The sequence below is a fragment of the Orycteropus afer genome, unplaced genomic scaffold (assembly GCF_000298275.1).
Source record: "Orycteropus afer afer isolate SDZICR_OR568_19922 unplaced genomic scaffold, OryAfe1.0 scaffold00293, whole genome shotgun sequence".
Lineage (NCBI taxonomy): Eukaryota > Metazoa > Chordata > Mammalia > Tubulidentata > Orycteropodidae > Orycteropus > Orycteropus afer.
In genome coordinates, this window is record NW_006921880.1 from 2,310,874 (window position 1) to 2,324,104 (window position 13,231).

A 13,231-nucleotide genomic window follows, 5' to 3' on the forward strand; every position below is an offset into this window, starting at 1 on the left:
ATAACAACAACAACAACATATAAATATATATGCACACTTACATGTATCCTATAACTTCACTCTTTAACAGAGCTGTAGATAAAATAGACTAGATCATCCATTCAGTCTATATGAGCTAAGTACCATTTTGAGCAGAAAGATTTAATACTAATGAGGGTACTAAAAACAAATGAGGGTACACCATCTAACAGTTTTAGAATCCATGTTTAGAAAGTTCTTAAGTTTTTGCAAATAGGAGTGGCAAAATTTTAGGAATCCAAATGATATCTTCCTCTTTGACCTGTACTGCACAATAGAAAGAGAAATATGAAAGATACCCCCTCAAGTTAACTGAAATGGGGGGAGAAGAAAAGAGACTAAAATATATTAAGAGATTGTATGAATTGGAATTACCAATTATCTTAAACAGAAAAAGACAGCAGAAAGGGAGGTCATATCCCCTGGGGAAGAAGGAAGGAAATAGTAGGGGAAAAAAGATACTAGATTCAGAAATTTCCTGTAATATCTGTGATTTGGTGATTCCAAGAGTCTCTTTTTTTTTTCCTCCTGTATGTGTAGAAAAAAACAGAAATGAGAAAGGGCAAGGGAAGAGTTAATAGGATAGATCAACAACCTTGGTGCATTCATATTTGCAGGATGTTTTCAGGTCAGCTAGATATAACAGAAAATACATCAGGCTGAGATGCTGGTATACACTTACAAAAACTTAAGCAAGGTAATATAATACAAAAAAGAGGTTAGAGTTTGTAAAGTTCCACCAAACAAGCATATTCAGACTAATGTTACATTTAAAAAAAAAAAAAACTCAACTGCCATCGAGTCATTTCTGACTCACAGTGACCCCATACATATAGAGGAGGAGTTCAGAAGATGAACAAATTTTTTTAAAAAATAAATTTATGGTAAAATACATATGACAATAACTTTGCCATTGTAACCATTTAAGTGTACAGTTCAGACATTAATTACATTTACCATGTTATGCTGCCATCACCACTGTCCATTTCCAATAGTTTTTCATCACCCAAAGAGAAGCTCAACACTCCTTCAAAAATGACTTCTACTTTCCCCTAGCCCCTGGTAACCACTACTAAACTTTTGTCTCTATGCTTTTGCCTATTCCAGGTATTCATGTAAGTGGTGTTATACAGTATTTGTCCTTTTGTACCTGGCTTATTTCACTTAGCATATTTTCAAGGTTCATTCACACTGTAGCATATGTCAGAACTTTGTTTCTCTTTATGGCTGAATAATATTCTGTTTTATGTATATACCACATTTTGTTTATCCATCATCTGTTGATGGGCATTTAGGTTGTTTCCACCTTTTGGCTACTATGAATAGTGCTATGATGAAAATTGGTGTATACGTGTTTCTGTCAGTTCCTGCTTTCACGTCTCTTGGGTGTATATCTAGGAGTTAAATTTCTGGGTCATAGAGTAATTCTATGTTTACCCTTTTGAGAAGCCACTGAAATGTTTCCCACAGTAGTTGTACCATTTTACATTCCCACCACCAAAGCAGGAGTGTTCCAATTTTTGCAAATCCTTGCCACCACTTACTAGTTTCAGTTTTTCTGATAATAGGCATCCTAGTAGATAAGACTGGACAGTGTTTCATTCTGTTGTACATAAGGTCTCTATGAGTCAGAATCGACTCGATGGCAATGAGTTTGGTTTGAGAGTGACTAATACAGAAGCCCTGGTGGCACAGTGGTTTAACACTTGACTGATAACTGAAAGATGGGAGAGTCAAACGAACTAGCTGCTCCATGGGAGAAAGGTGTGGCAGCCTGCTTCCAAAGATTACAGTCTTGGAAAACCTTATGGGGCCATTCTACTCTACTATAGGGTCACTATGAGTCGGAATTGACTTGACAGCAGTGAGGGTTAATGAACACTCTTTCATGATGTTGAAACATCTTTTCACATGTGCCTATTTATATCTCTTTCTCAGAGAAATGGCTGTTCAAATCCTTTGCTCATTTTCAAATTGGGTTGTCTTGTAAGAGTTTATTATTATAAATTCTGGATATTAAACTCTTATCAGTTATATAATTCCTAATTATTATCACTCATTCTGTACATTGTCTCTTTACTTTCTTGATAGTATTCTTTGATGTACAAATTCTTTTCATTTTGATAAAGACCAGTTTATTTTTCTTTTGTTGCTTATGCTCTTAGTTTCACCTCTAAGAGTCCACTGTTAAAAGCAAGGTCTAGTAGCTTTGCTTCTGTGTTTTCTTCTATGTTCTATGGTTTCAGTTCTTACATTTAGGTCATTGAACCATTTTGAGTTAATTTTCATGTGTGGTCTGAAGTGTGGGTCCAACTTCATTCTTGTGCATATGGAGATCCTGTTGTCCCCACAACAATCTTTTTCATCACTTCCTTTTCTTTAATTCAGAAAACTTTAGCCAATGCAGAAAATCTGTCATGTTGTTGTAAATCTTTCTACCTCTTATAGAAGTCAGTGTGGAGATGGTAGCATTGAGATTACAAAACGTTACCAGTTATTTGGAAGTAAGAGAAGGCAGTTGGCATAGGCCTATTATAGATCTCTGTAAGTACTTATTCTTTACTCTCAGAGTGTTTTTAAATGCTATGTGCAAAATTATGTCTAGAAAAAAATGGTAAGTACATAGTTTACTTTGATTGCCCCTCCATACACTTTTTATGGTTTTCATTTTGTTTAAGATATAGCTCTAAGGCATTTGACTGCTAACTAGAAGGTTGACGGTTCAAACCCACCAGCCACTCTGCAGAAGGAAGACTGGGCAATCTATTTTCATAAAGATTTACTGCCTCAGAAACCCAGTGAGGGTCACTTGGGTCAGAATCGACTCGATGGCAGTGAGTTTGGTTTGGTTTGAGTTTCTCTTGATATATTTTCCATACTCTCAAAATCCCATCCCAGTTACTCCCTCAACTGGAAGTGACTAAAGTGTTCATCCCAACCCCATTCTCACTATCTGGGGCTTCTTGTTGTTGGTTGCTGTTAAGTTGGCTATGCCTCAAGGCAGCCTTGTGTGTATAACATGGTCCTGTGTCGTCTCCGTGATTGTTGCTGTGTTTGAGTCCATTGTGGCTGTTGTGTCAGTCCATCTCATCGAGGGTTCCCTTATTTTCGCTGACACTCCACTTGTTAAGAAGGCCCTTGATTTCATAGATGAGTATACCCCAAAACTTTGAGAATTGCCAAATTTAAGAATGTCATGTAATTTGTTGTAGAAAATACTATAAAATATAATTGAAAACTGTAGACATTAATAAGATTGCATCAATTAACAAATTGCATCCAGATCACCTAATAGAAGACAGCAAAGCCACAGTGATTGGAGAGGTTGGGATTTTGGTTACTGAACTGCCTGTCCCCAGAGTCTCCTTCTGCCTACTAAAGTTAGGCTGAGCTTGATGAGGCAAGAATGCCTTGACAACAGAAATGATACTTGCAGGAAGCTAAAAAATCCAGGTACTACATACCATCGAAGGAAATTTTTTAAAAACTTTGAAGTCAGTTTTTTTCTGTTTAATCTGTGTATGGGTGTCCCAAAAGCAAGCATTTGTGTTACTAACTCATATCCTTATGTCTGGAGTTGTTAGAAGGGAAAATAGTTCAGGAGGGGAGAATAGGAATTCACAATTGACTATGGAAAATGTGGTTAAAGAAACCAGTTCTTTCAGGGGCTAGAGATAGATGGGGACAGACAGTATAAGAGGAATGAATATACAAGTGTAAAGTAAGTATTTAGGGTAATATTGGGAGCGTTAGAGTAGATATATTTTTGATAGGAGCTCTGGTAGCGTAGTGCCTAAGGCACTTGACTGCTAACCAGAAGGCTAGCAGTTCAAACCCACCAGCCACTCCTCAGAAAGAAGATTGGACAATCTACTTCCATAGTGATACTGCCTCAGAAACCCAAGGAGGGGTCGCTATGAGTCAGGTCCAACTCGACGGCACATAACAACAACAATGAATTTTTTTATTTAATCTAAAACAATCTCTGCCTTCAGGGTAGTGTTAAAAGTTATTAAAATTCACTAGAGAAATTCTTCTTGATATTTGAACTCTTATCACTCATCTATTCTGTATTCTTGAGAATCTGATGTTTCAGGATGTTTTTTCCTAAAAAATATTCTTTACCTTTAAGCAAGATATTGTTTCATATAGTAAAAGTTTAGATGAGGGGTTCTAGTATAAAATAAGAGAAAAACAGTTTATTGAATCAGAATATCTGCTTTCAGCTAGATATCTTTTTATTCATATTTCAATTAAGAATTTCTTATTTCTAGTTTAAGTGTTTACTTCTCATTTGAAGAAAGCCCTCACTCCTTAAGTCTGTATGTATTATAAAAAACTATAATTGTGGCTCTTCAAGAGACTGACCAATTTAACAGAATATTTCTTTCCTTTTCTGCTTTCTCTCTGAAGAGACAGTTTTACTGTCTCATAACTGAAATAACTGAAAGGCAGTGACTTTGTACAAAATACAGCAGTATTTTATTGCTGTAATTTAAATACTTTTTAAAAGCCATTCAAGATCAGAATTAGTAATAAGTTCACTTACAAATGTTAGAGTCAATATTCAAATTGACCCATGATTTTGTTTTCCTTTTTTTTTCTTTCTGTTTCTGACAAGGATTACATAACCTTTTGAAACAAAACCCATCACTGATTTAAAGAATGACAAACACAGTGTGCCATATTTCTGAGTCTATGTACACTTCAGTAAAAGAGTAGTTATTGTGCAAAGCTGACCTTTCGTGGGGATATAAAAAAAAAGAAAAAAGGACTCTCCTGTGATTATTAAGGAAGGGTAGACCAATGCAGAAAGAATTTCAAGAACACATTTTTATGTTAAATGTCTTAACAGAATGAAAGCACCATTGAGAAATGCTTTCAAATAATTACTGTTGAAATAAAACCTTCCTTTTTATTAGATCTTTGAAATAAGAGAATGGTGTGACAGAAACAAAAACTTCAAATGAAAATTTAAATGTGCCAAATTAGTTTTTAGGTATTCTGTGTTTCTCCTACTATTATATTGAAGTAGATCTATCAAAACATTACTTTGAAACCAAAACGGTTTGAACCATAACCTAATAAAGTGTTATATTCTTGTTACCATGTCATTTGTGATGTTTCAAAGGAAATGGAGTATCTTTAGCCTAATCTATAATAGTAAATTATTGTGGAAATTTGTCTTGACATACAAACAGATGAGTTTTCCTGATTCTTTTTAGACTGAGGCTTGGTGGTTTGTGGTTTATTGTTCTTGTTGATTGGCATTAAAAGCCTATTTCACAGCTTGCAGTGGGGGACTATTGGGTAAAGAGTGGCTGTGTTCCACAAGCTAAATTCAAAAAATGTCAATCAAGGTCTCACATAGGTTACTTAGAGAATGAGTTTTCTTACTGATTTCACCAAATGTCGCCTCATGCTGTCTTTGATTGGCACAGCCTGGCAGGGAGGATGGATGAATCTGTCACCAGCTGGTTAATTGTGTTGCTGTTCTCAGTCTGACATCAGGTTTTTGACTCTTAAGTGGCTCAATACAAAACAAATTAGCAGATTGTAGTCATATTTCTCATTCTATATGCTTTGACTTTGTTGAATGCAGTCCATAAATCATATTGACTGACACACAAGTAAATGATGAAAGCTGCTTTTGAGACATGGGTCTAGAAAGCAGCACTGTGGAGGAGCCATGGGAGGATGCATATGGTTGACCCTCTGGGAATTTCCTAGGAGCCACATGTCTCTTTACCACAATTGTTCTGAAAAGAAAAGCTTTTGGGTAATGCAAAAAGGATCTAATATGTCAGCAGATTCTCTTTTACAAGTTCCTTTGAAATATAAGAAGTTTGTCTAAGGGTTTTCTCTCTTTACAAGTTGTTTTTCAGTAAAATGTTAGAGCAGGGTAAAAAAAAATGCTACCTTTAAAAGTTTAGCAGGTGTTTTTACTTATTTTTTGAGCTTGGTGCTGTTAGAAAGAAAATGTTAATAATAGTTGCAATTAATTTTTAGGATGAAGGCAGCAGAAATTTCTAGGTGCTTAAAATTTATTTAATGTGCTGTTTTTCTCAGTTATATCGCTTAATTATTTTGGCTATAATATTAAAAACCAGAGAATCTCTAATGACAAGGGCTAGTTATTAAAGATAATTATAAAAGTACTTTGATATTTTTGTGCTAAAAATATACATTATTAAGGACATCAACAATAATAACAATAATAGTGTTCAAAAGGATGTTTTGGTTATACCAAAGTAGGCAAGGGCTGCATGCATCTGAAATGAACTGCCGAAGATATTTTTTGGGTGTGCAGATATTTGGAACATTAAAAAATTTCTATCTAAATATAAATAGTAGATGAAATTAAAGAATATCTGTGTACATTTTATAGTTAGGTAGTAGACATTTTAAAAAATATGTAGAAATATCTTATAGAATAACTTTTAAAATTTAAAGTATCTGAAACTTTGATATTTACATTCTGAGCTATGAAAAGGAAGAGTTTATTTCATTTGAAGATTTGTAAAGTATTTTATAAATCTTTTAAACTTTTATTTTTGAGAACAATAAGCCTGTATTTCGTAATGCCTAATCAAAAGAAATATAATATTAGGATTTTATTATTATATATGTCATGTAAATAAAGAGCTGAATTCATGTATGTGTGTCTTTGTATGTTTCATTACCTGTTCAGCAGGTTTATGGAATAGCCAGTGTTTCTGTACTCTTAACTATCACTTTCAATCCAGTCCTATTTATATATAGTCATTTGAAGCATCTGAACCTATGTTAAATTTTAAAAATTTCTTGAAAATAATGCACTTATATTGTGCAGTATGTTTGCTTATGGAATAAATTTTATAGTAAACTTTTTCTTGGCAATTGCATTAATATGCTTTTGCAGTTTGTATGTTAGAGTAGCAACGTAAATGGGACATGGGACTGATTTGATGGAGAAGTACATTAAACTAAAATGCACTAGTTGTTCCATTAGGTCAAAATGACATTTCCATTAAGTATTCTCAAGCTATTACGTTGTAATTAAATGACATTCCATTGATTTCTCCTTTTTCTGTGCCCCCTCCCCCCTTCGTATTATTCTGCTTGGGGAATGGAGCTGCATGTCTCCCAAACTAATTCCTCTTGGGTTTGGCATCTTGAAGCATGCTGAGTGTTGCATTGTTTGTTGCATTCCTTTTTGGCAGTTCATCAGTATCTGTCAAACATATTGTTTGCATTGGCTTTTATCTCTGAAGTTTTTGATTGAGAAATTGGCATTCCATTTTAGATATGAAGTTTTTCCACTGTGCATAGTGTCTAAATGCTAAAGACTCATCATTCATAAAAGCTCCTTGTTTCTAGCTGACTTTAAATGTGTGATTTAAAGAACAAATATTGTTCTACTAACATCTTGAAAATATGTTTTATTACCTTTCTAACAAGTTAATTCTATGAAAATGTTTTTGCACCAATATATCTTAACATTTATGTTTGAAATGTTAATTTTCATTATTTTGTAGCTTTATTGGCTTTTATAAGTGGGAAAAATCAGTGTTGCCAATTGTTACTAAGTAACAATTTCTTAATGCAAATGAAGCAAAGTGTGACACATCTTCCAAAATCATGATTTCTCATTAAAATCATGGATCCTTGAATACTATAATAAGAGTCCATTAACCAATCACATAATTGCCATTGAAGATAAGTCATAGTAGGGACAGTATTATACTGAAAGACTTTACTTAAGAGTTATTACAATATTTTATTTAAAATGGAGGAAGAGGAGACAAAGAGAGGTACATAAGAGATATTTAAAAAACAAAACCACTTATAGTTGAAATGCAAAGCCTTTTTAAAGAAGCAGTTTATGCTAAAAATGACATAGTATTGTGATTCAGCTGTATAAACTAGAGGCTAAACATTTTTTGTCATTTGTTCAGAAAACAGTTTAATTAAAGATTTCAGTGAAAGTTCATGTGGAGATTTAAGAGCTTCTTATTGTAGAAAATATGTTATAATGATATTATGTATCATGAAGTCACCATCTTTGTATTTTACTTAACTATATATTTCTGAATTAGCAGATAATTATTAAATCTAATTTCTAACACTAAATACAGATCTGTGGATGGTTTTGAAGTCACATTGATAGGCAAGACTTTTTTCATTAAAAAAATGAAACTTGAAAATTAATGTTCTGATTAGAGATAGGGACTTACCATTCAAAGTATATTTTGAATTTTTTCAGTTTAAATAATTATAACTTAAATTGTGCTGTTTTGTTAGCTTCCTTTCTTCTGGCTTGGTTAATTATATAAGAGAGCTTAAAAAATATTATATGGATTTAATGTTCTGGCAGCATGTCAGTTGTATGTCATAAATGTCAAATTTTAATGTGCATTTTAAATACTTGAGACGTTTTAAGGGATCTGAAATAATTTTTGACTTGTATTTTAATTTTCCTTTGTGAAACTAGAGCTTTAATGATATATATATCCCAAGAAGGATAAGGAAACAAGAATATTAATTTTAATTCCTATGAGAAAGGCATAACCACCCAGAATACAGAACTAGAAAAGCCAATAATTATTATTGTATTAAAAAGAACAAAAATAATGCCAGGTATGTAATTTTTCTGATACTTCAAGATCTATTTCTGTGTTTGTTTATTTGTTGTTTTTTGGTTTGATTGTTTTAAACAGGGAAAAGTTGCCCAGACAGCCTGCATGTCAGCCTGCCAGCATCTGTCAACATCTTTAATGCAGATGCTACTGGACACTGAGTTAAAACAGATAAGCATGGGAGCTGTTCAGCAGTTTAACTTAGATGTCATTCAGTGTGAATGTAAGTACCCCATATTGGTTAAATCCCATATATTTCTAGGAATTATGTTTTAATTATTTGAAAAAAACTATGTAGAAGGACAGTTCAGAAAGGAAGGAAGGGGCCAGATTCATCTAAACTTTCAGGAGCCTTAGCAGCAGGGCTAACTTCCTTCCAGAAGGAGAAAAGTACCTCAGCTTCATATCTGAAGCCTCTAGAGTGAGGCAGTCAAACAACAATTGAAATTGGGATAGTTAAAAAAAAAATCATTCATTTCTTTCAGTTATTCCTTCATTATTCATGCCTTCTTGTGAAGTTCTCCTAGTGTTTGTCATAAATGGACATCATCATTCTTAGTTTGTCCTTCTTTCTTACTTTCCCTGTAAGTAACTTTTTAGATATTTGCTAGAAAGATAATCTTAATATCCTGTATTCCAAAGAAGCTTCTTTTGTATTCTGCTTTTTGTTTGTTTGTTTCTCTTCCTCAAAGAATTTCTCAAGCTCTTGCCTTTACCATTGCTTTCCATTTAATTTTGTATAGGTAAAGAGGTTAGCTAGATTCCATAATCAAATGTTGATACTAACCAGTCAGCTTCAAAACCGGATGGATTGTTCGGTTATTAGCTCTGTTACATGTGCTTCTGGATATGAGTCTGATCAGCTCTAAAATTATAGCTCGTTAAGTACAGGACATGCGCATACGTGAGCAGCTTTCAAGCAGTTCTTTCAAATGAGTGGCACACTGATTAAACAGTAGAAATCCCTGGTTGGCAGTTCCATTCTTTAATCAATAAATAAAGTATTTGGTAATTCAGCCAGGCACCACTACTAATAAATCGAAAATCAGTGGTGCACAAGAAGGATTGTAAAATATTCATGTGAGGCAAATTTTAAAATAATACATTCTAGGAAATATATTTTAAAAATTAAATCTCAGCCACTTGTAACTGAAGCAACAGTGACAGGCTTTTGGCTTTTTCCCCAGTAAGTGTAAAATATTTGTGTGCCTACTTTATGTACAGTATTCAGCTAAGAAAGACATGATTAATATTAAAGGAAATAATTATATATAGTCTCTTTGATCAAGGTCAATTGTCTATCATAAAAAAATGCAAAGTTTTTACAAAACTATGTATCAGGAGCATTTTGTCAAGCACATCTTGGCTGCTCTTTGTTTCCCTATTTTGCAAAACACGCATTTGCTGTAATAAACCCTGTTTTTAATTTAAAAAAAAAAACAACTATTTATTTTCTTCAAAACAAAAGAAAAAGAAAGTTGTTTTCTGAGATCATTTCAGTAAGATATTACATAAGTATCTTACGCAAACTTTGCTTAAAGTATTTTGTATTAGTACATCTTTAATGTGACTTCAAAGTCATTAGGTGGTGGAACCTTTGACATTTGGTTGTGTCTTCTCCAATTTATTGTTCAAAGATGGAAGTTAATTTAGCAAATTTAAGTGTCTGGATTTTCTCTCTGGTCTGTTACCTCTTCATAAGGGGCTAGCCCTAACTATAGTTAGAGAAAGGCACATTTAACCCCAAATCTTTGCCTCTCTGTTCTGCCATAGGTGAATTTCCATAATTAGTTACTCCTTTGGGCAGAGCTACTAAAAGTTCATTTTAAAATGCTGATGATTTCTTAAAGGACTGATCTCTTGAACGAGATCAAGAGAGGTTCCGAGTATGAGGTATAACTCAGTTAAGGAGGTCTGGGGTCAAGTGCAAGAGGGATAAGCCCTGATGAGATGGGAACTAAGATTCTGGCACTATAGATATGGAAAAGGAAATGCAAAGATTGAAAGACAAATCACAGAAAACAACTCAGCTTCCTTTGAGCTTTTGCCTATGGTTGGCTCTGCTTCTTAATATTATATCATGCATTCGGTGCTCACTGAACTAATATAAATTGACTGACTACATTTTTCATGTTTATTTTACTACCTTTGGTGCTAAATGTTCCCTTTTCCAAAAGATATATTTTTTACATTAAATTGTTTAGTATAAATAGTGAACAGGTACAAAAAAATTATCAACCTCAACTCTTGACTAAGGAGCTCTGGTGGTATAGTGGTTAAGGCATTTAGCTGCTAACCAAAAGGTGTGTGATTCAAACATACCAGCTGCTCTGTGAAAGAAAGATGAGGCAGTCCACTTCTGTAAAGATTTACAGCCTTGGAAACCCAGTGGGAGTAGCTATGAGTCAGAATCAACATGGCAGTGAGTTTGGTTTTTATTTTTTTCCAACTCTTGACCGTCAGTGATTGAGACATAAATCATTTAAAAATGAAACAACACGTATCAGGTGAAGGGGAAAGCAATTTTTAAAAAAAGGAAACAACTTTCTCTAATGAATATGTTAAGAGAATTTTAAAATAAGTTTTCATCCTATTTTAAGTAGTATCTTTTGGTTTTATGAAAGAAAGCAATTTTTAAATGCAATGTTTATTTTTGGTATCAATGCAGTATATGTACTTTCTGCATATTGAGTCAGGGAAAGGAGATGAAGGGAGGTAGGAAGAGGACATTTTCTAAAACAAGAGCAAGATTGGAATGCATGGTACGTTTATGAAGAGAAGGGATGTGGATACCATGGGAGTCAACTGGGATATGAAAAAGAAGGTAGATAGACAGTTCAGATGTAGAATACTAGAAACTAAAAGATCAATGTGTTTTTGGAGTTGAGAAACATCATGCTGAGTAAAATAAGTCATTCACAGACAGACAAATATTGTCTGAACTTGCTTCTATAAAAAGACAAAAGTATAGAGAACAAAGTTTATTAGTGGTTACTAGGGGCAGGAAGTGAGTTCTGGTAGTGTAGTAAGGCATTGGGATGCTACCCAAAAGGTCACCAGTTCAAATCTACCAATTGTTCTGCAAGAGGAAGGTGAGGCAATCTACTTCCATGTAGTTTTGCAGCCTTGGAAAACCAGTAGGGGTCACTGTAAGTGAGTCAGAATTGACTCAATGGCAGTGGGCTTTTTTTTTTTTTTTTTGGTTAGGGGCAGAAGGGAGGGGAAAGAGGGGCTAGCAGTGATGGAAATAACCATGTTGATTAAGGGTAGGGTTGCGCACCCAACTCTTGTAAAAGGTTGAATTGGCAAAAGTTGTGTGATCTATTTACAACAATGACGAAAAAGAGAGTAGCTGCTGAGGCTGATTATGCACAACCAAAACCCTCTGAGATTTGGTTCCTTGGTTTGGAGGTTTTGGGTCATGGTTGCATGGGAAATCCCAGTTAATTGGCTTAATAACATGTTTAGTGCCTCTGTTCTACCTCCAAGTTTGATATGTAGTGCCTGGGGTTTTAAAAGCTTGCAAGCACTTATCCAAGGCACAACACTTGGTCTCTATTCTCCTGGAACAGCAGAGGAAGAAGGAGAGTCAGAAATAGGAGGAGGATGTGAACTATGTGGCTAACTCCATGAATAACTACAGCCCTTGCTGTGAGACCAGAAGAACTGGATGGTGCCCAGTTACCATTACTGAACGTTATGATCAAAGATTCTCTAGACGAATCCTAATCAGAAGGAGGAAAATCTAGAACAGAATTTCAAATTCTCATGGACTGCAGACTTCCTGGAGCCATGAAGGTTGGATGAACCCATGAAACAATTGCCCTGAGATAATCTTTAAACCTTAAACCAGAATATCCCCTGAAGTCTTAAAACCAAACAATAGTTTAGCTCTGGTGGCGTAGTGCCTAAGACATTTGACTGCTAACCAGAAGGCTGGCGGTTAACCACTAGGCACTCCTCAGAAGGAATACTGGGCAATCTACTTCCATAGAGATACCATCTCGGAAACCCAAGGAGGGGTCTCTATGAGTCAGAACCAACTCAATGGCAGCGAGTTTGGTTTTTGGTTTTGGAGTGAAAAATGTCTAGCTTGAGCATTATACTCTTTTAAGAACTATCTTTATGGGATCAGATTGACAATAGCAAATGGAAAAATTAGATAGGAAACTTAAGGGGCAGTGGATTTATGTTAATGAGGGAGGGAAAACTCAGAAAAAAAGGGTGAGAATCATTGCACCACTCAAAGAATGTAATCAATGCACTACATTGTAGATGTACAAACTGTTGAATTGGTGTATGTTTTGCTGTGTGTATTCTCAACAACAAAATAAAATTATATTATTCACTGCCTTTGGGTCAGATCCAACTCATAGCGACCCCTCTTTGGGTTTCCAAGGTAGTATCACTATGAAGTAAATTGCCCAGTCTTCCTTCTGAAAATTACAGTATTTACATATATATTACTTACATACATATTATATACATATGTGTGTATGTGTGTGTGTATTGTTTTTGTTGTTATGTGCCGTTGAGTTGGACCCGACTCATAGCAACCCCTCCTTGGGTTTCCGAGGCAGTATCACTATGGAAGT

The 13,231-nt window shown here is 34.5% G+C and overlaps 1 protein-coding gene across 1 annotated transcript in view; it reads left to right on the forward strand.

The window, feature by feature from the left end:
• Positions 1–13,231, forward strand: part of EXOC6 (exocyst complex component 6) — a 258,977-nt gene that overhangs the window by 157,336 nt on the left and 88,410 nt on the right. The window contains exon 19 of the mRNA XM_042782364.1: positions 8,718–8,859. Coding sequence (XP_042638298.1) covers positions 8,718–8,859 — 142 coding nt within the window. The remainder of the gene's footprint in view (positions 1–8,717; positions 8,860–13,231) is intronic.